At 49.1% G+C, this 27,852-nt stretch overlaps 2 protein-coding genes across 5 annotated transcripts in view; one reads left to right on the plus strand and one right to left on the minus strand.

The window, feature by feature from the left end:
* Positions 1–957, plus strand: part of CUNH1orf112 (chromosome unknown C1orf112 homolog) — a 36,977-nt gene extending 36,020 nt beyond the window's left edge. For all 3 annotated transcript variants that reach the window (XM_042674345.1, XM_042674348.1, XM_042674347.1), the window contains one exon: positions 690–957. In XM_042674345.1, coding sequence (XP_042530279.1) covers positions 690–878 — 189 coding nt within the window. In that variant the 3' untranslated portion in view covers positions 879–957. The remainder of the gene's footprint in view (positions 1–689) is intronic.
* Positions 958–27,852, minus strand: Scyl3 (SCY1 like pseudokinase 3). Of its 2 annotated transcripts, XM_042674351.1 has the most exons (16): positions 27,753–27,852; positions 27,395–27,488; positions 24,537–24,604; positions 21,437–21,639; positions 18,721–18,906; positions 16,548–16,661; positions 14,308–14,364; positions 12,416–12,518; positions 11,211–11,322; positions 8,671–8,748; positions 6,968–7,107; positions 6,047–6,231; positions 4,462–4,633; positions 3,179–3,343; positions 2,079–2,773; positions 958–1,623 (listed from the first exon to the last, which is right to left on the minus strand). In XM_042674351.1, the coding sequence occupies exons 4-16, from the start codon at positions 21,599–21,601 to the stop codon at positions 1,552–1,554; spliced, it is 2,244 nt and encodes a 747-aa protein (XP_042530285.1). In that variant the 5' UTR covers positions 21,602–21,639; positions 24,537–24,604; positions 27,395–27,488; positions 27,753–27,852; the 3' UTR covers positions 958–1,551. The 2 variants fall into 2 exon arrangements, with proteins under 2 accessions (XP_042530285.1, XP_042530284.1); XM_042674350.1 differs by lacking the exon at positions 24,537–24,604.

Below are 27,852 nucleotides of genomic sequence, written 5' to 3' on the forward strand. Positions count from 1 at the left end.
GCTAATCACAGGCCTGAGAATCTGCTTCCAGCCCCTCTATAAATGGTGTGGTTTCATATTGTGGGCTAGTGGCCTACTCACAGCACTGGGAAGAATTAAGACAGATCATTGGGCTATGTAAGCACTACTCCCTAGGCTTGTTTAATTGGGTAACCAGTTGTGATTTTGTCTGCAAGACTTCAAAAGACTATAATCCCCAAATTTATTTGGAGCCAGATACCTACCAAGCAGAACTGGTGCTTTGTACTTGTTTAGTTGCAGTTTAATGGTATCCCATTGTCAGACCCCTGCAAGACAAGCCTGAAAGGGACCTAAAAGAAACCTAGTGTTTGACTTATATTTACCACGGACCGTGTTTCCTGAAGAGAAGTCGCACCAGCAGTGTGATTTAGTGACTGCTACATTTCCTTTTGGAAATATGGCCATATTACACCATAGAAACCCCTCTATTGCATTGTAATAGCTAAATTCTACTAGATCTCTTTCAGCTTTTACGATGCTCTTCAGTTTCTACAGCATCCCAGTCTGCTCCTGGGTGTTGTTTTAGTTACAACTTTTAGAACAGCTTCATGCATTGTTCTAGATAACTGAGGTCAGAAGGTGGACAAGGTACTATACTATCTTGTTCTTGTGATCCAGTGATTACAAGGAGTAATTTTACATGGTTATCTCGTTTTTTCTCTGAAAAGCCTTCTGCAAAAAGAGCACGTCATGACCTCCCACTGGAAGAAGAGTATAGGTCAGCACTGCAAGCAGCAACGCGGGCCTTGGAAGCAACAGAGGCCTTAATTCAAAAGACTCCTGCTCCAGCCTGGCTTCTAATGGAAATGGAAACACTGCAACAAAGGATTGAGAGGTTAAAACGTCAGATACTCTAATGTCACCCACCAGAGCTGGGTAATATGACTGTACATTTTCTAGTATAGTGTATATAAAAAGAGCTTTTGTAAACGTGGATCTAGTGAAAATAGTCTTTATTTGACATTTACAGGATCGGGGGGTTGCTCATTAAGAACTTTGGTACAGTGAAATACATGTGGAACAGTCGGTCCACCCAAGGACCCTCACTCAGAGTACAACTGTAAACAAATAAATAAGCTGCCTAAGGAAACCATAGTGATTTGAAGTTACTGATCATTTAGAGCTTTTTTTTTCCAGCAAGTTAAATTTTGTAATAGACTTATTCTTCTCATTTGTAAAGAAATGGCACAAAATTAAGCTAACCAGCTTGCATGTTTATATTTTCTTTACTTCCAGAATTATCCTGGAAAAAAAGCATTAAGTTGAACCTTTCCTCCGCTACTTGTTCTTCATGGAAACTGGCCTCATGCACAGTTCCCCTCCTGGCAGCCTGTCCTGTAGGCCTTGGGCTGCCCTGGCGTCTAGCCAGCTCTCAGGGTTGGCCTCACAATTGAGTTGGCACAGACTTCACAAAGAGCTCCTGGTATGGGGAAAACAGGCTGCTTTGTGCCTTTCTCATCCACACAGTCTGCTTTTGAGGTATTCATTTTTTTTAAAGGAATCATTCCTACATTTAACTCACACCTGTTGTCACCAATTATTATCTTCCCAGTTATTATCTTCCCAGTTCAGCTCTCCTTCTCCCCAGCCTTCAGTGTCTCCCTGCAACACAAACATACCAACAGCAACCTACTGAAGCAAATCAAATCTGAGAAATTAGGAATGTAAGAATGACCATTTTCAGCACATGTTGATGCCAGAACGCATAAACAGCCCCATGTGAAGCAAGTAACTAAACCTGTAACTAAAAGCTGAAAAGCAGGAGAATCACTTCGGACCCACTTTTCACAATTTCTCAGGAGCTGTCTAACTGTCTTTTTACTTTTACAAGTACAAGGTTTATAATGAAATAAGCTGACTATTTTGAACATTTACCCACTGTCTTTTTCTAGGGGAAAACTAGTTTTGTTCATTCTTGCTTGCCTTGATCAACTTGATCATTTTAACCAGTTGTACGCAGTATTTTTTCCCTTCATTCAGAAAATAGCATGCTTAATAGAAGCTAGGACCTGTGCAAGCAATCCTTAAACTAGTAGCGCTCTCCCCAAAATACTCACCTCACTCATTTCTGCTGCAGCAAATTTTGAGGAAAACTGCATGACTGGTAAGACAGCATCCTTGCTGGGAACCGTCATTTCTGTCCTCAGTTCAGGTAAAATAAGAAAAGTAGCTGAAGGCTTAATTTCAGGGATCATATCAGCAAACCAGTCTAACTCGGGATCTTGTACTGGTTTCTTTTTTACGTGGATGGTAAATTCTTCACCTAAGCCAAGTTCTGGCCGAGCCTTAAGGGGCCTGTCTTGTGGCAGTGCTTCTGGTGGCTTGATCTGGTCTGAGTCTTCCCTGTTCTCTGCAAAATTAGTCTTGTGAGGAGGGCTTGATTTCAAAGGCTGAGACTCTTCAGTGAGTGGAAGCAAAACAGGAACTGGCTTCTGCTCCCAAGAAGTAACGGGCACCGCCGCAGAGATTTCGCCTCCTGGGTTTATTTGAGACCCTAAGTTGAGCTCGCAGTCACCCCAAGATTCTTTCTCCACATTCAAGTTAGTACACTGGGACCTAGCAGCATCACAGGCTTCTGCAGGCCAGACCTGAATGCTGACAGTTTGGTTTTCTGGCTCCTCTGGCTCACTCCAGTCAGGCCATTCGTCACACTTTTTGGAGCCTGAGGCAAAGTCCTCATGATCCCCAGAAGCATTTTTCATATCTGAGATTCCATTCATGGGCAATTCAATGGACCGGGGAAGCTGATCACCTGTGAGGATATGTGTGAGATTATTCTCAGAATGTTGGTTCACAGCATTTAAGAGAGGGAAGTATATAGATCTAATTTTTAAAACATAGTATTTATGCCCATTGGCATAGCTCAGTTAAAAAAGTCTACACCAGTGTTCTTAAATGTTCTAGATGTTTTAAGTACATATGCTCTGAAAAATGTTCAAGGCAGTTTGCCGAACCCAGTAATAACCTCTCTATCATCTTACGGCACATTTTGGAAGATGCAGTGAAGGCATCAGAAGTCCAAATTATCTGATGCAAAAAAATGTAACTTAAGTACTATCAACTTGTTCTCCTGAATTAGGAAGAAATGTTAAGGAGGTATGATGGAGTATGAATAAGAAAACTTAATCCAAGCAACAGAAAAAACCCTTATTTCTACCTGTCCGTAAGAGAGTACTGTAGTAATCTTGCTTTATGTGCTTCTTGCTGTTGATGGGAATGTTGCCAGAAAAGAAGCAGTTAGGGAATATGCCAGGAGAAGGCTTCTCCAACACTGGTGAGCTCTCACTTTGCTGGCTGCAGGCAACCGCATGCGTGGGAGAATCTGAAAATAAATAAAAACTCTGAGAAATGAGAGAGTAAACTATGATCGTGTGTGGTTAAGCAGTGGTTAAGGGAGATGGATAAGAGAACAGCTCTGAATGTCTCACGTGCTCCTCCCCAGAGGTGTTTTAGGTATAGGCTGTGTGTACTGCACAGCACAGTGGTGGTGGTCAAGTATGAACTGTTAAGATCCACCTCATTACAGAGTTAAAGCCTTTGAAAACACTTTGGAATCACATGTGGTTTTAAATCCTCACCCGTTTCCTTTAGTAAGTACCTAGTAAGAGTGCAGATCTAGCCTTATGAATGTACTGCTGCAGGAAGGTTGTTTTGAGAAAACGTCCATTTTGGCTGAGTACTTTGCATGCCATCTGCCCTCCACCCCCAACCCTCAGGTTTCACATCTCTAAGCTCGGACTCCGGCTGTTTGTGCGAGTCTCCTTCCTATTGAAGTCCTACTTTGCAATCGTTCTTGCCCAGTGTGCTAGTCTAAACTGCCACAACTTTCCCGTCGTTACACTTTATCTCACTATGCAGGCAGACTGTAAAAGTTGGTCTCTTTGTTCAACATTATAAGGAAAAAGTGGCGCTTTGCTCTAAACTTGGAACACAGGCTGCTGGCAGAGCTCACTAGTGTTTCTTAATCTCAATCAAATGAGAGTCAGTCTCTGATCTTCCCCCACCCCTTGTTTTACTAGGCAGTCTATCATTTGAACTATGGCCCAGCTGTTTAATGCGTTGGTTGCTTTTTGGATAGGACTCACAGCCCTCTGACCACACCTCCAGAACAAGTCATCTCAAGTAACCAGGATGACAGGTGCCAGCCACCACAGCTCCAGCTGTGAATCGAGCTACCTGAGAAGCTGAGGTGGAATTAATTACAGTTCTAGGCCAGCCTGGGCATAGAAGTTCCCAAGATCTCATCTTGACCAAGGTCTGCATGCTGTGGCATGTCTTGTCTCCCCCAGGATGCCGGGAGGCACAGGCCTAGAAGACAGCCAGTACAGAAACACCTGGACGTGTGGCCCAAAACTTAGAGGCTTGTATACAGCTAAATTCATATAGAAAAGTGTCTTAAAAATCTAATACTAAACAGCTAGATTTTAATTGTATTCTTACCTTCTGGGGAAACATCCATAGTTTTAGTAAAACTTGGGGCAGTGCGTTTGAAGATTTTGGTTCTTTCTCCTCCCACAACCACTTCCGGTCCAAGTAGAGAGACCAGCACTGCTAAGCTGTGAAGAGTGATGGCCACAATGGAATCACTGGTATCTCGCAGGCCCAGCAGTACCTAGGAGCCGGAGAGTTACTAAGTATAGAAAAGCATAGTACCTACCCTTTTCTCTCCCTGTAAACAAGCTTTGCGGATGCAATCAGAACGTGCTTGCTCAGTGAACTACATTTTCCTTAGGTGGTAAAAGACAAAAAGATTTCCCTCCCTGTCAGTCCATCCCAGACTTAAAAATACATGAAATAATTACTCCAGGTTTGCACCAATGGAACCAAATTTAGCTCTCCACATCCACACTTGGCTTATATAACTTCAGAGTTGTCACGCTCTCTCTGGAGAGCACATGCAGACCACTGACAGCAGCAGCAATCACCTTCCTGCTCTTGGCCCCTCTTCCAGCTCTACAGAACCAAAGGGAGGACCTTGGAAACCCTTTACTGATTATGCATCATCTGTCACTGCAGACTTAGATATAATGGGGTGTTTGGCCCCTGGCATACTAACAGCATCAAGAGCTGGTCTTCGGACACGAGTGAACCGTGCTGGGTATGATGGCTAATCATAGCTACCTGGAAGACCATAGTTGGAATCTGGGCAAAAGAGTTTAGAAGTACCTTTCTCAACCAGTAGCTGGGCAGAGTGGCATATGCCTGCCTAGCTAGGTGGACTGTTGAGACTGGACAGCTGTGGTTCTGGGCCATCACAGAAGTGTAACACACATGGCTGGGGACACCTCTCAGTCTAGGTGCCCACCCAAGTACGGACAACAACCAGTTCACAAGCACTGGAGGCCTGGGTCAGTAGGAGAGCACCTGCTTATTTATTAGTAAGCACACGCTTCACGCTCACTTAAAAACCCCAATACTGCCAAAAGTAAAAACAAATGTAGACTGTTAAGTAAAGCAACAACCTGTGGGATCCATCTGCACTTGATTTCCACATTAAGAACTTTTTTTAAAGCTTTAGTTGGGTCACTCTGGGTTCAGTTACTTACAGATTATCATACTGCACGGAGTACAAAGTCTCTGATAAACTGCAAAGTGTGACCAGAACAGCTAGTCTGCTAATAGTGTCAGGTGCTGTGGGTCATAATCCCTGCTCTGCTAGTGATTCTCGGCAGGGCTGGACCAATGAGTCACTCTTTTTCTGGCTTTGTCTCATCACTTATGAGATCAGAGCTTTCCAACAGAACACAGTAAGACAACCATGAGTTCAGTGCTGATAGATGAAGCGTACCAGCAACGTAAAGCATACTTTTTATATATAATTAGAGCCCTGTCTAACTTACAGGCCAGCATAATCAAGCCCCAAACCCTGAGTCATCCTCCACACCTCTTCAACTGCTGTTTTAGGCTTTCTAGGCTATTACCTGAATACCCCAGACTCTTCTGTTCATGTCCACAAATTAACACTGCTCACTTTTTCCCTGTCCTGCCTTTGAAGGCTGTGTGCAGCCCCGCTGCATTGTCTGACCTGTGGCAAGATGACCTTTTTCAGCTGCTCCTGCGTGAAGTGCTGCACGTAGGCCTCGATGTGGGACAGCAGCACCAGCCGCACATGCTCCTCATGCACCTCGAACAGCCGCAGCAGCACCGGGACCACGCGAGACTGGAACAGCGCCGGCGAGAGCAAGCCAGGGGTCTCTCCCTGCGCATCATCTACCCAACGCGCAGACGGGCACAGACGGATGAAGAAAGTGTCACGTAACGAACGGGAACCAGAAACCCAGCCCAGGATGCTATACGCACCCTGCTGTTCCAAAGCCCTGAAATCTGGGATGATCCAAAATTACCCAAGGCTGAAGTACGCACACTCTACTTTGTAATGGTTTTTATTAAAAATACTGCCCACGTGTTAGAATTCTGAATTGAGTAGCTTTTGATACAGTTACATTCAATAATTTCTTGTAGGTTAGTGATGTACAACTGCTGTTGTAAATTAAGGACTTAAGTGCTAATAGGGTTTTGAAAATGCTGGGCAGTAGCTACAGTAGTCATTATCAAGCAGAAAGATGCCTAAGAGTCGTTTGGGAGTCTTTAAAAATACATATGCCTGCTAACAGATCGGGCAGACTGGTCTTGGAAAAGCAACTACAGAGAGTCACACTGAATCATAGATACAATGGAGTACTAAAATGTGAAAGAACTACTCAATGTGTGTGTGCACATACATATGTGTGTGTGTGCACGGTAACCATTTAAAACATTAAATGTGCTCTCCAGGAAGATGATCTGTATTTGCCTGTGGGCCTAGTACCCAGATTGCATTAGAGCAATCATTGCAGTGATCAGTAACCATGCTTTGAACTTAAATCCCAACATTAGCTGTACAACATCGGTCCACTCAAAAGTGGACCAACCCCTTAACTGCCAGAAATACTTGAAAAAAATTCACCTTTTTTGGGGCCAAGCAGATGAGGAAGAAAACTCTTAACAGCTACGGGCTCTGCAAACACCAATTGATTAAGCAGAAGAGGCACCAATCGTGAAGCTATTAATTCCTCTGACAGGCAGCTGACTCTGTCCAGCAAAAATCTGAGGGCAAAGAGAGAAAGGTTTGTCTGTGGTGGTGACACTGTTACCAGTTTTTATGTGTGATTTAGCTTTCCCATGTCGGTCAAACCAGTGTATTCTGAAACAGGAAAGGTGAGCACGTTTGTTGCCAAATAAGAAAAAGGCTGAAATGTGTGTGAGTCAAGACCAGCTTGCCTGCACACCTGCGGCTATCTTAGATAATAAAAAGGCAGTTTCCTAAATTTAAAAGGTGGAAGATGTCTAACTATCTTAATGTTTCATAGAAAGCTAAATTAGACTTGAAAGCAGTCTACTAAGAAATACTGATGTTAGTTACCAATAGCAATACCCCACCATGCAATCACTCTTTAGCACGTGTTCTACTTTTTTAGGAACACACTCACCCTTTCATGCATAACCACCGACTCTCCACACACGTCCATCAAAGGTCTACATTCCCACCGCTTTCCAGGTATTCAGGATTCAGGAACCTCTTTCAAGGCCATCCCCAACTTTGCCATCTCTCTCTTTCTCTTCCCTGGAGTCCCTGCTCGGGCCGTCTCTAACACTCTCCACTCCTCCGCTGGCATCTTTCCCTTAGTCTATCGACATGCTCCCATCTCTCCCAGGTGCTGTAGACCTCCAGCCTGTAATCCTAGCTACTCAGGAGGCTGAGGTCCAGAGGACTGAAGTTTGAAGCCAGTCTGAGAAGTCTGAGAGACTCCATCTCCAATTAGCAAAAGTCCAGGTGGGGAACAAGACTAAAGCGGTGGAAGATCAGTAAGGAAGCCAACTGAGACCCTTTAATAATAAAGTTCTCTTGCCTCCAAAGTTTTCAAAAAGAGATTTTAGTCAGCATCTATCTATCTTTTTATTGGGACGGATAGGGATTTTACTAGGGTTTGAACTCAGGACCTTGTGCTTGCTGCTTGATAGGCTCTCTACCATGCTTTTTCATGGGGACAGTCTTGGCCCCCAATCATCCTATATATGGCTTCCAGTGTTATCTGGAATTACAGGCATGAAGCATCATGCCAAGTTTGTTTGAGAAAGAGTTTTGCTAATTTTTGCCCAGGATGTCTTCAAACCATGATCCTTTTGATCTCCATCTCCTGAGCTGATAGGATTCTACGCACGGCAGCCTGCCATTCACTTCTGAACTGTGTTCTCATTCTGTTCAACCAGTTCTTGCTGAAATAGTTACCAACATCTTCTTGATCCTAAATGAACAGGCCTATCGATCCTCCAGTGATCTAAAATGCCCTGTCTACTCCTTTGGGAATACACAGCTGTCCTGACTCGATCTACCTACCGCTTGAGACAGCAGCGGATAGGAGGCCGCTGCCTCTGCTCACCGCAGATGCAAACCCTCGGGACCCAGTGCATTCTCTCCCGCACCTACCTCCCACCTCTTCGTAAGCACTGTCAGTCTGAGTAGCTGTCTCCATCAGAGCTGTCTATTCTAGAGCCCAGGAACAACTTAACATGTAGGAAAACCAGTAAGTACTGCGATATCAGGACCTGAGGGATTGCATGGACTTAGCCCAAGTTAGTGAATTTAAGATCTTAACTTTATGAACTTACTTGAAAAATTCAGTTTTTTCCTCTTCATTCTTCAATGTTAGGCTTTTCAAGAAATTCACAACTTCTAGAAAATCATTTCTAAAGGCCAAAAGGAAAAGCAGTGCAGCCGATTAGAGAAGGCATGTCTAAACCCTCTAGGCACAGACAGCCCATACGCTGTTTCACAGTCTGAAGGCCTCGTGCGGTGGCCGTTCCTGGGAAGAAGCGATGGGAAGACCTGGATTTGAGACCATCAAGGAAGGGGGAAAAGGCTGAAAACCATGCCTCAAACAAGGGCAGCGGGGGACCCAGCGTGAGGCCCTGAACGACAGCCTCAGCCAAAGGGCTGCGGGGCCGCCTCAGGCGGAAGAGCACTTGCCAGCAAGAGTGAGTCTTGCACTTCGACCAAGAGTAAAAATTAAATACGCTTTCATGAGACACATGGAAGGAGGACTGGACATCCTAACACCAACAACCTACGGAGACAGAGACTTAAAACACACACTTGATATCATGCTTTACGGTTTGTAAAAGACACTGTTCAGTAAGTACCCTTGGAGAAATTATACTTCCGGTAGAAGACGGGTGGGTTCCCAAGTGTCTGGGGCGGTTAGTAAAGAGGGCAGAAGAGAGTGGAATCTGAGAGTCACAGGAATCTTGCTACTTCTCCTGTTCAAAGTTATTCAGTCCCGGAACCAGACAAAGTGAGCTCCTGTAGGGCCCCAGGCTCAGCTCCACCTGAGTGCGGCCAACACCCCACCAGGTGCTGTAAGCAGCACTGACTGCTGCTCCTGGCACCTGAAGCTTACGGCTGGGCAGAATGCATAGCACGCTTACAAGCACAGATACTCCTGGTCTCCTTCCACTCTTCTGTTCCTACTTAGAGCTGACCCCAGCACAACCTAGGGTTAGGGACACTGACCTCTCCATGTGCCACACAGTTAAAAACCTCCAGAAGGCTGGGTGCCAGTGGCACACGCCTGTAATCCTAGCTACTCAGGAGGCTAAGATCTGAGGATTGTGGTTTGAAGCCAGCCTGGGCAGGAAAGTCTGAGCCTCAACCTCTGATAAGCCGCCAAAAGTTAGCTGGAAGTAAAGCTGTGACTCAAGAGAGAATACTAGGTAGCCCTTAGCAAAAAAGCTCACAGACAGCGCATGGGCCCTGAGTGCAAGCCTCAGGACCAGCAAAAGAAAAAAAAGCAACTCGGAACTTGGGGCCATTGGCCACATTTTGTATGTTTCATGTGTTGAGCCACAGAGGTCTTTTTACTGTACAAGCAACTGGCTGCTCACTGCAAGACTGCACGTGGTATTTAAGGTGACGAGTGCTTTAGCTCACCACCACAGTGGCAGCAGGCGGCCAGGCAGGTATTACAGCAGTAATGTCCCCGTTACTTTCTAGTTATGGTTTGACAGTACATCGTGACATGTCTTTCCTGGCTGCCAATGGCACCATACAGCCTCTACACATGGTGCGTACACTTTGATAAACTAACGTATCTGTCTATACGTCATGGTAATAAATGATTCAAAAAGACTCATACCTCATGTTTTATGCACTCATCACCCTTTTCTCTTTCTGGTATCTCTAGGCTATGTAGTTGCTGTCTTCGTGTTTCAAACTGTCAAAAATCTCCCAAAAATGCCCAAGTTCTGTGTGTGACTTGTGCGGTTGGAATCTGTGTGTTTCAGAGCTACAGCATTCCCTCTGGCTCTGCGCCGGGAAAACACACACACCTTCCCATCTTCCTTCCCATCTTCCCCACCGGCCCTATTCCGCACAAAGGCCTGATCTAATTAATCATCGACAATGACAGGGAAGATACTTCGGTTGAAAGTGTACAATGGTAAATAGTCACAACTTGCACTTGTCCATTAAAAACGTATTACAAGGGTCAAGGTTCACAAGTCTTTCTGACACATAAATGACAAATACAACGCTGGTAACTACAAATACTACTGTTTAATGACGGTACTACTCTAGAGAAGTGACAGTAGTGTTTGATCACAGTTCTAGTCTAGAGACAACTACTGGAGAGGAGAGTTAGCGCCCCCTCGTGAGCACCTGGGCACGGTGCGGGCCAAGGGCAGACGCCTCCAAGCGCAACGCGCTGGCTTGACCCCAGCACCAAAAGACGGGGCAAAAATAAAAGAACGCTCAAAGGGAAACAAACAAAACCAGTACAAGGCTAGTTTTCCATCATACATTATTACGGAGGAACAAGACGCTTGCTCTGCCCAGAAGAAACACTCAACGTAACAAATCCACAGGCAGCAATGCCGGCAGAAAGGCCTTTCCCACTCACCCTCCCAGTGAGCTCTCAGCGCTAGACCCAGTCAGCTTGTTCAGGTAGAAGCAGTAATAAATCGACAGGATTCCTAGAGCCCAGGCCTTCCCCACGACTGATCTTGGATAAGACCAAGAGGCAGCCCCGTCTCCCCCCTCTTCTCCCATGGACACGAGTGAGACCCTCCTCCTAACAAGGGCCGCGGTCGGGTCGCGGTCGGTGGCGGCAGAGTGCGTGCGCAGAGGGGCAGCAGGGCAGCAGGCGCGTCCTCACCTGAAGAAGTCGTGGGACAGGAAGGCCCTGAGCGCTGGCCGGCACCGGGGGTCAGGGTTCAGCAGAGCTGAGTGCAAGGTCTGCTGGAAGCTGGAGAGAGCATCCGCTGAAACTGAAATCCAGAGCGACAGTTAGTTTCCAAGGCCTTCGCCCTCCTCTCGGGACCTCTACAGCTGGAGATGACCAGAGCAAAAACCAACCTGGAAAAGCCCAAACAAACAGAGCCTTGGCTGTTGCTGAGCGGCCTCCTCCTGGCTTCAAGCCAAGCTCCTGGCAGGTGTGCAGAGCCCAACCAGCCCTCCCCCTGCTGCTTCCGCTCAGCCTGGCGGCTCCTGACCACCGGACTCGCTCAGACCCTGGGACGATGCAACGGGGAGAGGGGGGGGGGGGGGGCAGGTCTGAGGGCCCTTCTCAACCAGACCACAGACACATTCCCTTCTCGTGTTTTCCCTTCTTAAAGGACGGTACCTAATTGGCACCACACAGTGCAAGGGAGAACAGTTGAGCAAACACAGGAGGCCTTAAAGCCGCGGGGCTCATCCTCAAATGTTTACACCGGGACAGGCTAGAGGTGACAGCCAGATGGCGCGAGTAACAGCACAACACTGCCTGCGGCCAGCACGAGAAACCAGAGCCGCGCTGCCAAGCCTGGCAACGTCCGCCGCCCACTTAAGAGGACAAATGCAGGCCCAGAACAGTCCCGGAGTGACCCAGCTGCCCAGCATGTCAGACAGAACCAGAGGAAGCAGAGAGTTAGAGGCAGTAAAAGAAAACATACACAACCAACGCTGTCATTCAGACTGGTACGCCTCAATCATTAATGGCCTTTAGCCTCAATCATTAATGGCCTTTAGCCTCAATCATTAATGGCCTTTAGCCTCAATCATTAATGGCCTTTAGCCTCAATCATTAATGGCCTTTAAGTTGTCGGGTGTCTTTCTTATTAGGAAGCTATTACAATGAAGATGGCAACTATTCACAAAAGTGACGGCCCTAGTTGAGACTTGTTTTTTACTCTGAAGTCTTTGTACTGTTCAGATGAATGGGACCCAGACTTGCCCTCACTGTTAATTACCATCCTCGATATCTGGTGAGCACCAAGTTCCTTACTACGCTTAGACGGCGGTCCTTTGGATTCCACGCGGAAGTGGTGTGGATCAGTTTCCGACTTAGTCTGTGGATGAAACAGTCTAACTCCAACTCACCCTGCTCCTTTAAGATGGCAAGCAAGCTCTCCACCAGTGTTCCGAATGCATATGCATCCCGAGCATGTCCATAGGGCTCCGGAAGAGTTGTGAATTCTGGAGACTAAAAGCAGCGAGTATAATTATAACTACAACTCATAAGTCAGTTCTAATTTCCTCTGAAGCACTTTTTCCCATGTTCAAATTTGTTTTTCTTAAGTATCTCACATACTAATTGATAGGCATTAAATACTATGAGGCACTGTACCCTACAAATAAAATTAATGACATGTCTGTCTCAAACAAAACATCTCCTAATAACTGGAATGATTGAAGATTTTTAAGGCTATATGCAGCGGCTCACACCTGTAATCCTAGTTACTCAGGAGGCAGAGATCAAGAAGACTGCTAGGGCAAAAAGCTATAGAGAGCCCATCTCAATGAATCAGCCAGCTATGGTGAACCGTGCCTGTAATCCCAGCTGTGTGGGAAACAAGACAGGGAGGAAGATCACAGTCTGAAGTCATCTCTAGGCAAAACACAAGATCCTGCCTACACAGTAACAGAGTAAAAGGGTGTGCCACCGCTCCCAAGAGTACAGCATCTGCCTAGCAGCAGGGCGCTCTGAATCAGACTCCTGTACTCAAAACAACAAGGTGTTTAAAAATATCCAAGGTGGAAAAAAAACCATCAGAAGGTCAGCAAACAGTACTCATCTTTTGATTTCAAAGCATTTGAACAGCAACACAGAGTAAAAGCATATACATATAATTCATTACACACACACACACACAAGCACACAATGAAAAACAAGTTTCATAAAACGTCAGGAAACAATAGCTAGCTCAGCAGCCTCAGGAGTCCAGTGAGATGTGCCTTCCATCCCCTATGCATTGGTTAGGACTCCCAAAACTATCATGACTGTTCAGCAACTTGAAAACCAGTGATTTGAACAAATGTGATGACTACATATTTTATGTCTATACTGAACGCAAAGCACATTAAATATGCCTTTGGGAATCAATGGTCAGAATGGTTACAAGAACAAACTTCAGGGCTGGGAAGGTGGCTCAGTGGTAGAGCGCTTGCCTTGCATGCCTGAGGCCCTGGGTTTGATTCCTCAGCACCACATAAGCAAAAAGAAAAAAGCCGGAAGTGGCACTGTGGCTCAAGTGGTAGAGCGCTAGCCTTGAGCTGAAGAGCTGAGGGACAGCGCCCAGGCCCAGAGTTCAGACCTCACGACCAGACCAAAAAAAAAAAAAAAAGAACAAACTTCAAGGGAGGCATCTGCTTTTGTTAAATAGAACGCTTTTTTTTTGTTGGTCATGTGACTTGAACTCAGGGCCTGGGTGCTGTCCCTGAGCTTTGTCCCTCAAGGCTAGCCTCTACCACTTTTGAGCCATAGTGCCACTTCCGGTTTTTCTTGGTGGCTAGAAGTCTGATGGACTTTCCTGCTCGGGCTGGCCTCAAACTGTGATCCTCAGATATCAACCTCCTGAGCTGCTAGGATCACAGGCCTGGGCCACCAGTCCTCAAGCTTAGAATCCTTCACTAGCACTGTGATACTGATAATCACTCTTCTATAATCATGGAGCCCTGGTGAACGCGCAGCTAAGCGGATGAATGACTGCGGCAACACAAAGCAAAGGCGTGGGTCGCTGCCCACCCAACAGCTACATCTTCTAGCAAAGCACCAGGCCTTCAGAATGCATGAGACACCCTTTGCACGAGGCTGTTTCTATTGCAGACACCTGGAGGTGGTGGCACGATTAACTTCAGAAGCTTTTCAAAGCCAGAGATATTATGAGGCACGAGGTACAATTTAGAGAGAAAGGACAGGCAGAGGGAAGTTCTTCAAGTTCTACGCTCCGTCGCACAAGGGCTCTTCTCCATACCCGAGGGTGAGGTCTTACCAGCTCTTCAGGAGGGATCGAGGCTGCGTCTCTTACTGAATGAATGCTCCTCAGAAACTAGGCGGAAATAAATTAAGAGAAGTCATTCAGTCATACGCTCGGCGAACCACCTCTTTCATCATGTTCCAAAAGCATAAGCAATGCAAACCGCAGCCGAGGGACTTTTACATCAATACCACACCTTCAATACATACTCTTAAAGTCTTTTAATTACATGAAACTGCACAGGGTTTTCACGGAGGATACCAGTACTCCCAGCTACTCAGGAAGCTGAGACTAGCAGGATCGAACGAGTAAGTCTGTGTGAAAGTGTGTGTGAGACTCCATTCGCAAAAAAAAAAAAAAAAAATAGAAATTAAAAAAAGCTGGAAAAAGCTGGGAATGGCACACCTGTCAGCCTCGCTACTGTGGAGAGAGGAAGACAGGAGCACAGTGGCTTGGTGCAATGCTCATGCCTATAATTCTAGCTATGCAGGAGGCTGAAACTTAGAAAAATCAGTGAGACCCATCCATCCCCAACTCCCCAGGAAGAAGCTGGGATGGCCGGGTGCCAGCGGCTTGCTCCTGTAACCCTAGCTACTCAGAAGGCTGAGGAGCGTGGCTCAAAGCCAGCCAGGCAGGAAAGTACATGAGCCTTAAGTACTAAAAAGTCAAAAGTGGAGCTATGGCTCAAGGGGTAGAGTGCTAGGTCAGGGACAGTGTGCAGACCTGAGTTCAAGCCCAAGACTGGGTAAAGAGAAAGCAAAGCTGGGGTGGAAGCATGGCTCCAGTGTAGAGGAACAGACATGGGCAAGAAGGTGAATAAGCACGAGGCACGAGGTCAAGCCCAGGACGAAAACTAAGACTCAGGAGCATAATGACCCGGTGCAGCCCCGAGAAAACGCGAGACCCTATCCCAAAAGAACCAGGACAAAAAAGGGCTCGCGTGGCTGCCGCGTGGAGTGAGTTCCTGAGCGGAGACCTCAGGATGGGGGAAGGGGAGTTCCAGACTAGAGTTCCATCAGCCAGAGTGGCTATCACTGCCATCATCCTAGCCACTCCAGAGGCTGAGGGGAAGGGGAGTTCCAGACTAGAGTTCCATCAGCCAGAGTGGCTATCACTGCCATCATCCTAGCCACTCCGGAGGCTGAGGGGAAGGGGAGCTCCAGAACTAGAGTTCCATCAGCCAGAGTGGTATAACTGCCCATCATCCTAGCCACTCCGGAGGCTGAGGCAGGAAGAGCACTGCAAACTAAAACTCAAAACCAGCCTGTACACACAGCAACACCCATTTCAAAAGTAAGCGCTTCTCAGCACTGAACAAATCATTGCTTTTCTCACTGCATCAAGTGATCTTGAGTCTTCTCACATGAGACATACAAGTTGAGGACTTGAGCTATAAAGACCAAGCCACCATCCACAGCGCAAGCGCACTGGCCCACCCACTCGAAGATTAGTTCTGAAGCACTTTCATGGCCACAATGCTGTTTCGACACGAAGAACATGGAATGAGTACAACAGATTCCTCAAATCCAACCCACATGCTCACAACCCAGAAGGTCAACGAAGAATCTCAGCAAGTGCTCAGAAGCACAGGCGGAAGGAATGGCTAATCTTGGTGGGTCGGAACATCACCGAGGGTCTAAGGACTCAGAAGGGAGCCCGGGGGAAGGAAAGTGTTCCAGGAATGGAACAGCACCAGAGGAAGAAGAAAGCAACCAGCGGCAGATCTGGAAAGAGTGGAGCTCAGTGGAAAGAATGGAACCAGGAGTGGGGGAGAGGTGGTGACGGAAGGCTACACACTGTGGCAAGGAACTGAATCCTGTGGACGCCAGGAAGAACGCCATGGCATTAGACTACGAAGACCGAAGGCGAGTTCAGAGAAAAAGGATCTGACATGGGGGCGGAAGTCAGAGGTGTCTTTGTGGAAGTGGTAGCGTTTGAAATGAGTACAAGCCCCTGCAGATGTGCATGAGCCAGCCATTCACTGTTCCAGGTAGTTAGAAAAAATGCAAGCAACTAACCCACCCTCCCTCAGCCCCTGGGGCAGAAGACACACACATGAAACGGTGTGACCAGGGAAGCGCCAGCTGCTAGGAGCAGCAGAGGCAGGGCAACTCCTTAAGAGGTCTGGGCAAGGTGAGGAGAAGGGAATCCACACATAACCCCTGTGCTCATCTGAGTAGGGAAATCCCGGCTGGGCATGCACCACACTGAGAGGCCATCCCAGCCTGGGCATGCACAGAGGTCCGGCTGCTTACCTCGGGCGTGGCCTGAGAAACTTGACAAACCGTCTCCATTCCGCCCAGTTTCCAGTGACCGTCTTCACTCACGAACACGGATGATAAGCAGACATTGTTGTGAGTCAGGTGCCCCTGGGGAAAAAACGAAGCCAGTGACTGCTGCTCCAGTATGGAAAGCTTTCAAAAGCCAAATACAGTCACCAAAGAAGATGATGACAAACCTTCCCACATGCAGCATAATAAATGGAACTGTGCTCTAAGGAATGACGAGCTGAAGGAGGTTAGAAAGGAAAATACAACAGAAAGGCTTCCAGTCTCTCCGCTGCCTATTAAGACAGGTTATAAAGATATGAAAGCCTCTGCGGATAGAATGACTCTCCATTTCCGCAGGAATCCGGATGCACCTGTCCTCACCACGGATTTATAAGCCTTTCGAGCCTACACCATGTGCTCCCACTGTCTCCAAGGACAAAATGTACCTTTGCTCCCAGAGGTTATTATGTTAATTTCTCCTCTAAATTCTTTCTCACCTACATTCTATCACGAACCCAGATCCACTTCACCTGAAATCTTGTCAGTAGGCCTTAAAAAAAATTCAGCCTAAAGAAGAGGAAAACGGAATGATAAGGACCACCAGAAATATCCTGCAGACCATAGAAGAGCCAATTTTTAAATTATAAAAAATAGTACAGTCAAGTAAGAGAGGAGGAGAAAATGAGAGCGGAGTTCAGGTACTGAGGCTTCTTTCCAAACCAGAAATCATTTTGTCAAAGAAAGAACACTTAAACCATTCTACCCCTGTGAATGAATGTGTATTTTCATTGCTGCTGCTGTTTTGCCAGTCTTGAGGCTTGAATCTGGGCCCGGGCGCTGTCCCTGAGCTACTTTTGCTGAAGCCTAGTGCAGTATCACTTCAGTCCCAGGGCCAAGTTCAGCTTTTTCTGAGTAGTTTATTAGAGATAAGAGTCTCATGGACTTTCTTGTCCAAGCTGGCTTTGAACCACGATCTTCCGATCTCAGCTAGGATTACAGGCGTGAGCCACCAGTGCCCAGCTCTGTGTATGTATTTTTATACAGGATAGTGATATATTAAAGGGAGGCTTAGAAACATCATCATGTTTTTATTTGTGGAAAAAGAAAAGCATTTAAATTTTTTCTTCATGTACAAAGAACATTTCTGAAATCATGATCACACCGTTGCCTCCAGAGAATTAGACTCAAGGCTAGGAGAGATTTTCTTATCCCTATATGCAAACAGCACAAATGTTTTGCGTGCACATACACCTCTCTCCAGAGAAGCATTGGTAACTCCTGTTATTGAGTGATCCTATGAAAATGCTTTCAAGGGATATACCTTCCACATGATAGTTGAGTATTCTATTGCTCATTAACAGGAAAAAACCTTAAAAACATCCATTAAGGTGAGTCAAATACAAGTACTTCTAATCTGTGACTAGTGTTTTTAAAATCTTAGAGAACTGCCAAAGGCCTTAATGTTTCAGAATGCAAATACCATTAAGAAATTGGGGTGAAATCAATCAATAAGTATTGTGTTTACAAGCTAAATGGTAACCCCCTTGTACAACTACTTAAAAAATAATTTTTAAAAACTATGTGTCTAGTTCAGAGCCAAGTAAACATAGGAACTACCACACTATAATGGCAGCCATGGCCAGAGAGTGACCTGTGTGGGCTGCAGTGTTAAGAACTCTCTCCGTGGCCCGGAAGGGATACGCATAAAGGACTTCCTCCTAACAAACAGTCATTTCTTTATTCAAAACCTTAAAAGGGGGCAACATTCTTGCTAATGCAAGTGTTCGTTTATAGCAATATTTAATGTTAAACCTTTGTCTTAACATAGACCATTCATTTTTAGATAAAGACTTACCCCCAAACTTACATTTAGAGGTAAATACAAATACTCAAATAGAGTTACCTAAATGCCCTGAGACAGAGAATTAGTTGTGATTTCCAAAAACTATCTGGAGCATCAGCTGTACCTTTCAATTTCTTTTTCTTATTTTTTTCTTATAAATTACACATTCTTGTGTGCATTCTTGTATGCATTCTTGTGTGCATGCACACACACACACACACACACACACACACACACACACACACACACACCCATATCATCTCCCCAATCTGCTTTAACTTCTGAGGTGGACCGTGGAACAAACAGGTTACTTACTCTGTCGTGAAGGAAGGTAAGAGCCAGCAGTATGTCATAGACCCCAGCACAGACCTCTGCAGAAGACAATGTTCCCAAGGCTGCTTCCAGAGGCTGCACTCGCTCAGTGACAAGATGAATACCATCTGCTTCCACGGTACAAGACAAAAATCGTAGCAAGCAAGGGTGACGAAGTGTCTTTAAGTGCTTAAAAATACAAACAGGAGAATTGGTGAACTTCCATAATTTCCAATGTATTGTAGTAAAAGTCCAAAAGTATTGATCTGTATTTAAGTTCAAATTACAAAGACACTTGTTCTGACTTCATTCACTTCATATTTAAGTATCTGCACAGAGGTTTCCTGCTCCTGTTTGTCTAGGTTACCAGCCAGATTGCGTGCATCACATCGACCGCCTACATACAGGCCACGAGGTATTCCTGATATCAACACATTCAGGAACTATTTTTATAAACTTGTAATTATCATGAAGGCTTCACTAAGCATTTAAAGTATACAAAACGATAGTAATCAAATTCTAATTTAGAATTTATCATTCCTTACAGACTACTGATTAAAAATGAGTCATAGTCATTAGTGAGCAAATTATAGTATCCGAGTTGATGGATTCAAGATACAATGAGCTCTAATCAAACATACTGTTTTTGGGACTCTGCTATTTCATCTTCTTTAAGACGCCTATAGTGAACTACTACCATTTTTGCTTTTTAGTAGTGCTGGAATTCAAGTTCAGGGTCTTGTACAACACCCACCAGGCCCGACTTCGTTTGAGATGGGATCTTAGGAACTTTTTGCCCAAGACTGGCCTTGAACCGTGATCTATCTATCTCCACCTGTCAAGGAGCTGGGAGCATTACACAAGGGAGCCACCTGCCAGCCTGGCTACTCAGGAAGCACAGGTAGGAGATCCCAGTCTGAGGCAAATGTGGGCAAAAGTGGGGGGCTTTATCTGAAAAGTAAAGGGAAGAGGGCTCGGGCACGGCTCAGGGGGTCGAGGCCAGCCTAGGAAGAGTGTGGGCCCTAGGTTCAAGCCCCATCCCAGGACAAAATAAAAGTAGGCTAGGGAACCCAAACTAGAGCGAGTGGGGTAAGCTAGTCACACTGCTTTCCTGGTTCTGCTACCTAGGACCTCTAGAACTTGCCATACAGATGCCACTGGCTTAGAGTATGAGAGATATTCTGAGAAGATACTTATCACCTGCTGCTTTTCCAAACTTCCCCAATTCATGCTAGGTTCACAGCAACAAGCGTTAACGACTGTAGCCATGGATGTGGAGGGGAAACCTTCGCGTTCCAGCTTCATTCCTCCAAAACGCAGACACGCTCATATGTCAAAAGTAGGTGTTTGGGATTTTCCTTTTAAAATTTTATGATATGATCTGAGTTATTTGTCTTTGCGGGATATATGCCATAAAAAGTAATACCAGGCACTGGTAGCTTACACCTGTAATCCTAGCTACTGAGGAGGCTGAGATCTGAGGACTGTGGTTCAAAACCAGCCCAAGCAGGAAAGTCTGTGAGACTCACCTCCCTTAACCACCAAAATACCAGTAGCAGAGCTGGGGCTCAAGTGGTAGTCTTGAACACTAGTCTTGAACAATAAGGCTCAGGGACATAGCCCAGGCCCAGAGTTCACAAGCCAGGACACACACACACACACACACACACACACACACACATACTTTTATGATGTGAGCAGCTGAATATCCACTATGCTTGCTATTCAACGAAGTATCAATGAAGAACTTGTCTCTCAGACACGTGTAGTTAGAATCATTTCTTGCCTTGCTCCCTCTGGCAGTCCAGGGCCTTGTACATGTTCTGAGCTATCTGCATAGCACTAGACTTGACAGTGTGCCAGCACACTAATGTGCTGGTACTGTTAGCCAGGAGCAGTAGTGACCAAGTGCAAGCTACAAGCTATTTCCTGAGGGGAACCAATGCCTCTCCAAGTTCTCTACCTGTGCAGGGTCTGTGAGCGACAGCCACAGTCCAGGTCCAACACTCTTTCTGGAGCATCAAGCTTAACACATGGGTTCAGCATTCTATCTAGGGCATGACCATGTCTCAGGAAAAGAAAAACTAGACAGACATGCCTACGTCCTGTCTCCTACTTGAACCTTGTGTAGCGACTCCTCTTGGGGGAAAATGAGTGGTCAGTTGTGGTTAGGACTTCTCCTTAAGGCCAGTTCTAACTGAACCGAGGCACCTGTGCAGTCAAAGTGCATGAGTCCTTACCCTACCTAGCCTCTGCACACAACTCCTACTCAACGCTCATGCATACGCATCGCTTCCATACATACACTTAAAACCAGGACGTGGCAGTCTTGTATATGCACAGATCTCTGCCAAAAATCTTCCAAGTGAGCCCTCATTTCCCTAAGATCAGCCCACTATCATTACCAGAACTTCTCCACACTCCAAACCTAAGAAAATGGAAATTCTTAACCACGTGTTTGCCTTGAGACATCTAGTTCAAGCCTGCCTTTTCTGTTAACAGTGCATTCTTTTTCTTCCTATTAAACTCCTCACTTTGCCACTTAAAAAAAAGAAAAAAAATAGCAACACTCCTAGAACAAGTACGGACAACAGTGCTTTTATAAGAGACAAATAATAAAACACTATTTTTCACAGCCGTATCCTCTGCCCTTTACTGGCTTCACTGACAGAAGACAAGACAGTAGCAAGCACTGCTCGGCTGTCACTTATTTTGGTACCTTGGCAGCTTTGTTGACCTTGTCTTCATTCTCTCTCTTGTACACAAAGACCGAAGCAACTCTGCCATCCTGCAGCACCGCGGGGTACACGGCCAGTCCAGAGGGCAGCGTGCAGGGCGGTTCTTGGAGAGTAGAGCTCTTCAGCGCACTGTTCTCCGATCCCATCCCCGAGGCAGTGAGACCCTCCTCAGAGCCAACTAGAGCTAAAAGAAAATGGAAAGCAGACTCAGAAATGAACGCTATCTGTAACATGAGCAGCAGGAAATAGCCAAGATAACCAGACACAGCCACATGCAAACCTATTCATTTCTTCAACCTCATAATGAGGGCATGTGACAGGAAAGATGGTATGTACTCAGCAAGCTGTCAGCAATGCTTATGAACAGCTCTAGAAAGAAAACGTTGGTTGCAAAATAGCCACCTGCAGCTGGCTGTCCTCCTCCAAATCCAACTACACACACCCTTTTACCTTCTTTAAAAAAGACAAACTATAGAAAAAGGTAACTCTTACTTGCTAACCTACTTAATCATCTTGCTTTACAAAGGACTAAGAAAAACCCACCTGTATACCTAAAATAAAATTATACAGAAAGGGGCTGGGAAGGTGGCTCAGTGATAGAGCGCTTGCCTTGCATGCATGAGGCCCTGGGTTCGATTTCCCCAGCACCACAGAAGCAGAAAAAGTCCGAAGTGGGGCTGACGCTCAAGTGGTAGAGAGCTAGCCTTCAGCTGAAGAGCTGAGGGACAGCGCCCAGGCCCAGAGTTCAGGCCCCATGACCAGACCCCTCCCCCCCCAAAAAAAATTATACAGAAAAACAATACAAATTGGATAACATAACAATGACGAAAGATATATTAATAAATGGAAAGATTATGTAAACCAAGTAAAAGACTAAAATTATAGTAGGATGATGGGAAAACTGCAGAGCTGTAGCTTAGCCGTAGAACACTTGTCTATGCTTGAGGCCCGAAGCCTGTAAAAACCACAAAAACCCAACACAGAGCAACCAACCCATTAAATAAAAAAGAAACAGTGCGATCTCACTACTTTTCAAAGGCATGCTAAAAAGGGGGGGATCCAACACTGTGTAATTTTCAACGCTAGCCCTGTACACGTGCGCACAAGCACATGCATATGAAGATGGAAGATGTAACCACTGTCTCACAGAAAGCCCCTCAGGGGAGGCGTGGAGAGGGCAGTTAGAAAACCAACATATATGGAGGAAGGAGTATGGGCCATTTTATGTGTGTGCGCGTGCGCACTCACACTTGCTTATACCTCCCAGGTCTTCTACCATGTGAATGTCCTGTACTTTACAACAGGCATACAAATTCACAGGGCGAATCTGGTCATACAGGGGAGCAGGAGGAGCCCGCGGTGCAGCACCAAGGGGGGGAGGGCTTGTCCTGTGATGGCAGCGTGTGCAGTTCCATCCATCACTGTCAGCAGGAACTCAGAGCTTGAGTACTTATGTGGGATGTATGACTTAATGCTGACTCCATTAAAAAAACAAACAAACATACAGACCAAACACGATATTTCTGGAAAATCTTTGACGATCAGTTTTCAGTTCTGGCTTTACCATAGCACAAAATCTTTTAAAGTGTTAAAGCTCTTAAGCTAATGGCTCACACCTGTAATCCTAGCTACTCATGAGCTGAGTGAGATCTAAGGACTGTGGTTTGAAGTGAGACTCTTCTCTCCAATTGGCCATCAAAAAGCTGGAAGTGGAGCTGTGGCTTAGTGGCAGAGTGCTAACTGAGCACAAAAGTTCAGGGACAGTGCTCAGGCCCTAAGTTCAAGTTGGACAGGCACAAAAAAAGAAAAAAGGAAGAGTTCTTACTGGCAGTATAGCAAGTGCTAGCTATGAATATCACAGGCAACAATTCTCTGAAGATATAGAAAAGTTCTTAAAAATCCGTGGTCTTAGTTAAATATAAGCCAAACAGTCATTACACATGATCTGTCTCTTACCTACAGAATACAGTGTTCAAAACACAGACCTACATCAGACATTAGCAAGCACAGATGCAAACACATCAGCACCTAGGGTACAAGATGGACAGGCTTAAGGCTATCTTAAACTAGAAGTTTTCAAAATTCAGACTATTTCTGAAGAGCAAATTCTGCTTTGTAACAAAGCCAGCATTCCTACCTATTTATGTTTCTTAGGAATGAGAGAAATAAAAAGAACAAGAAAAAACAAAAACAGAATTAAAGTAGCCAAATACCTCAACTAGAGAAGACATTTATCTTCTTGAGACCATACATAAAGACAGTGAGAAAAAGCAACTGTTAATTCCCCTCAGCTGGAGGTACATGCAGCGCTGGCCAGGTCAGCCCAAGTTCCTTCTAAGAAAGGAGCTGATCCCTGCGCAGCACTGGAATCTCACTGTCTAGGATGTCCCTTTCTTGGGCAAGGTGTGATGATCCAAGAGGGCAGTCAACTTACAGGTCAGCCATCATGGCCTGACCGGATGGTAAACTGGCCAGATCGGTGTGGCCCCTAGGAATCTGGCGGGAAAGACTTTTGTCTATTAGTAGCATCACAGCTCAAAGTAGGACCATGGGGTGGAGCTGGGGCCATGACTGGCCAAAACCGCATGAGGCAGATACTCGGCAGACACAGAGGAGGTCAGCTGGGCACACCACTGCCCTCATCTCCAGGCTGAGGAGATCCCAGCTTCCAACCAGCTGCCTCCCCCAAACACTGTGACAATCCGCTCCTTCCTGGAGGTGCTTCACTGGGTCTATGATCTCTGAAACCAGCTGCCATCTCCTCCCCGAAAAACCAGTCGGACAAGAGGAGTGAGTTGCGGACGTGTCATTCACGTGTTTATCTGGGGCTAGCCATGTGCCTTTTGCTTAGCCACAAAATCCAGCTTTTCAAAAGTCAATACGCAATAAAAAATAAAAACCTGAGAATAAGGAACTACAAGTAAATGATAAATATCCTCTTGGCAAAAAAAGAAAAAAAAAATCACACTGTTAATTTAGTTTTAATATTTGTACCAAATCCAAATTAGAGACCCGTCACCAGGATTCAGAGAGCATTCCAGAGAAATGAAGGGCGGTGAGCAGAAGCCACCATCAGCTCACACGTTATTACCAGACGACAAACACTTCCTCACGGAAACCTCTTCTGACTTCGGGTATTATGATGACAACTGCAAATTAAGGAAAGTTCTTTGTGGAAGTGTGAGGAAGGAATTATATTTAAAAAATTTAAATAGTTAAAAATTAAAGAGGAGTGAAGCAACTTGAGAGAGTTCAAGGTGGAGAAGCCATCTGGTTTTGAAGCGCTGCTAATGCGGACTTGTACTGACACCATCAGTGTGGGGCGAGCAGAGGAGCAGCTACGTTACCACGCCAGTGCAAACCTTTTAGGGCACAATAAAAGGCTGTGCTGCTGCGCACGGCTGGAGAATGTTTAGAGCAGTATTTTTAATTCTTCACCAACAACGGTATCTAAAACTGTACAAATACTTCCCTTTCGCTGTGTGGATGGAACCCAGGGCCTCGCAGACTAAGCAAGCACTTGCTTGTGGATTACACCTCAGCCCTTGAGAGGCACAAGGTATTGATACAAATAGTGCTTTAAAATAATTTCAAGGGCCTGGGAAGGTGGCTCAGTGGTAGAGCGCTTGCCTTGCATGCCTGAGGCCCTGGGTTCGATTCCTCAGCACCACATAAGCAAAAAGAAAAAAGCCGCAAGTGGCGCTGTGGCTCAAGTGGTAGAGCGCTAGCCTTGAGCTGAAGAGCTGAGGGACAGCGCCCAGGCCCAGAGTTCAGGCCCCACGACCGACAAGAAAAAATTAAAATATGCCTTTGTGCCACTGAAGGTAATAAAAATAGGATCTGAACTGTAAGAGCACCGGGACTTCCACAGGTGCTTCCTTTTCAGAGCACACCCCGCACGCGCCCCCAAAACTGCTCGCTCAAGCAAGTCCAGGGGAAGAGTGCAGAGCGCAAAGCAGAGCAGCAGTGGAGCACGCGGCTCTGCCTGTCACGGCACAGGGGCACAGGGGCACAGGGGCACAGGGGCACAGGGGCACAGGGGCCTGGAGAGGCCGCGGGCGGGGCGGGAGGCCGGCTGCAGGCCAGGCCGGTCAGCGGCAACCGCCTCCTCTCCACAGCGCTCCAAGCGGGGGTCCTCCGGGACCAGGCGGCCGGGGCGCGCGGGCCACGGGGCGCAGGGCGCGTTCTCCGCTAAAAATAAAGCTCCGCGCGTGGGACAGGGGGCAGCCCCTGCCCGGCCCCGCACCCCTGCCCGGCCCCGCACCCCTGCCCCAACCCCTCACCCCTGCCCGGCCCCCTCACCCCTGCCCGGCCCCGCACCCCTGCCCGGCCCCGCACCCCTGCCCGGCCCCTCACCCCTGCCCCGGGCCCGCACCCCTGCCCGGCCCCGCACCACTGCCCGGCCCCGCACCACTGCCCCAACCCCTCACCCCTGCCCGGCCCCTCACCCCTGCCCGGCCCCTCACCCCCTGCCCCGGGCCCGCACCCCTGCCTGGCCCCTCACTTCTGCCCGGGCCCGCACCCCTGCCCGGCCCCGCACCCCTGCCCGGGCCCGCACCCCTACCCCGGGCCCGCACCACTGCCCCGCTCCACACCCCTGCCCCAACCCCTCACCCCTGCCCCGGCCCCGCACCCCTGCCCCAACCCCTCACCCCTGCCCGGCCCCTCACCCCTGCCCCGCTCCGCACCCCTGCCCCAACCCCTCACCCCTGCCCCGGGCCCGCACCCCTGCCCCGGCCCCTCACCCCTGCCCCGGCCCCGCACCCCTGCCCCAACCCCTCACCCCTGCCCCGGCCCCGCACCCCTGCCCCAACCCCTCACCCCTGCCCGGCCCCTCACCCCTGCCCCGCTCCGCACCCCTGCCCCAACCCCTCACCCCTGCCCCGGCCCCGCACCCCGCGCCCCGGCCCGCACCCCGCGCCCCGGCCCCGCACCCCTGCCCCGGGCCCGCACCCCCGCGCCCCGGCCCCGCACCCCTGCCCCGGCCCCCGCACCCCTGCCCCGGGCCCGCACCCCTGCCCCGGCCCCGCACCCCTGCCCCGGCCCCGCACCCCTGCCCCGGGCCCGCACCCCCTGCCCAGGGCCCGCAACCCTGCCCCGGCTCCGCACCCCTGCCCCGGCTCCGCACCCCTGTCCCAACCCCTCACCCCTGCCCGGCCCCTCACCCCTGCCCGGCCCCCGCACCCCTGCCCGGCCCCCGCACCCCTGCCCCGGCCCCGCACCCCTGCCCCGGCCCCTCACCCCTGCCCCGGGCCCGCACCCCTGCCCCGGCCCCTCACCCCTGCCCGGCCCCTCACCCCTGCCCAGGCCCGCACCACTGCCCCAGGCCCGCACCACTGCCCCAACCCCTCACCCCTGCCCCGGCCCCGCACCCCTGCCCCGGCCCCGCACCACTGCCCCAACCCCTCACCCCTGCCCGGCCCCGCACCCCTGCCCCGGCCCCGCACCCCTGCCTGGCCCCTCACCCCTGCCCCGGGCCCGCACCCCTGCCCCGGCCCCGCACCCCTGCCCGGCCCCGCACCCCTGCCCCGGCCCCGCACCCCTGCCCCGGCCCCGCACCCCTGCCCGGCCCCGCACCCCTGCCCCGGCCCCGCACCCCTGCCCGGCCCCTCACCCCTGCCCCGCCCCGCACCCCTGCCCCAACCCCTCACCTCTGCCCGGGCCCGCACCCCTGCCTGGGCCCTTCACCCCTGCCCGGGCCCTTCACCCCTGCCCGGGCCCCTGCCCCGCACCCCTGCCCTGTCCCGCACCCCTGCCCGGGCCCGCACCCCTGCCCCGGGCCCCGTACCCCTACCCGGCCCCGCACCCCTGCCCGGGCCCGCACCCCTGCCCCGCACCCCTGCCCGGGCCCGCACCCCTGCCCCGCACCCCTGCCCGGGCCCGCACCCCTGCCCCGCACCCCTGCCCGGGCCCGCACCCCTCCTGCCGCCGCCGCTCACCTCGCACACTTCTTCCCCGAGCTCGGCCTCCGGGCAGGGCACCGGAACCGCCGGCGGGCAGGGCCCCGCACCGCACCGGAGGAAGTCCGCGGAGCTGCGGGTGGCAAGCGGGAGAGGGCAGCGCTCAACCGGCAGCCGGGCCGCGCCGGGCTCGTCCCCGCGCCGGAGTGGAGCGCGGCCCCGCGGCGGACGCGCGCCGGCCCCGACCGCCCCGGCCCGGCCGGCCCCGCGACCCGGCGCGCGGCGCGGGCGCCCGGGTACCTGCGGCGGGCGAGGCCGAGGCCCGGCTCCGCGCCCCTCCGCGCCCCGGGTCTCCAGCCACCTCGCCTCCCCGTGCGGCCGCGACCCGCACCACAACCTTCAGGTCGCTTCCCCGGAGAGCACCGAGCCTGGCCCGGAAGCTGGACCGGACGCTGGCCCTCGAGCCCCTCCGACGCCGCCGCGGAGGCGGACGAACC

This window comes from Dipodomys spectabilis, unplaced genomic scaffold, assembly GCF_019054845.1.
Source record: "Dipodomys spectabilis isolate Male_0828 unplaced genomic scaffold, ASM1905484v1 ptg000019l, whole genome shotgun sequence".
Classification (NCBI taxonomy): domain Eukaryota; kingdom Metazoa; phylum Chordata; class Mammalia; order Rodentia; family Heteromyidae; genus Dipodomys; species Dipodomys spectabilis.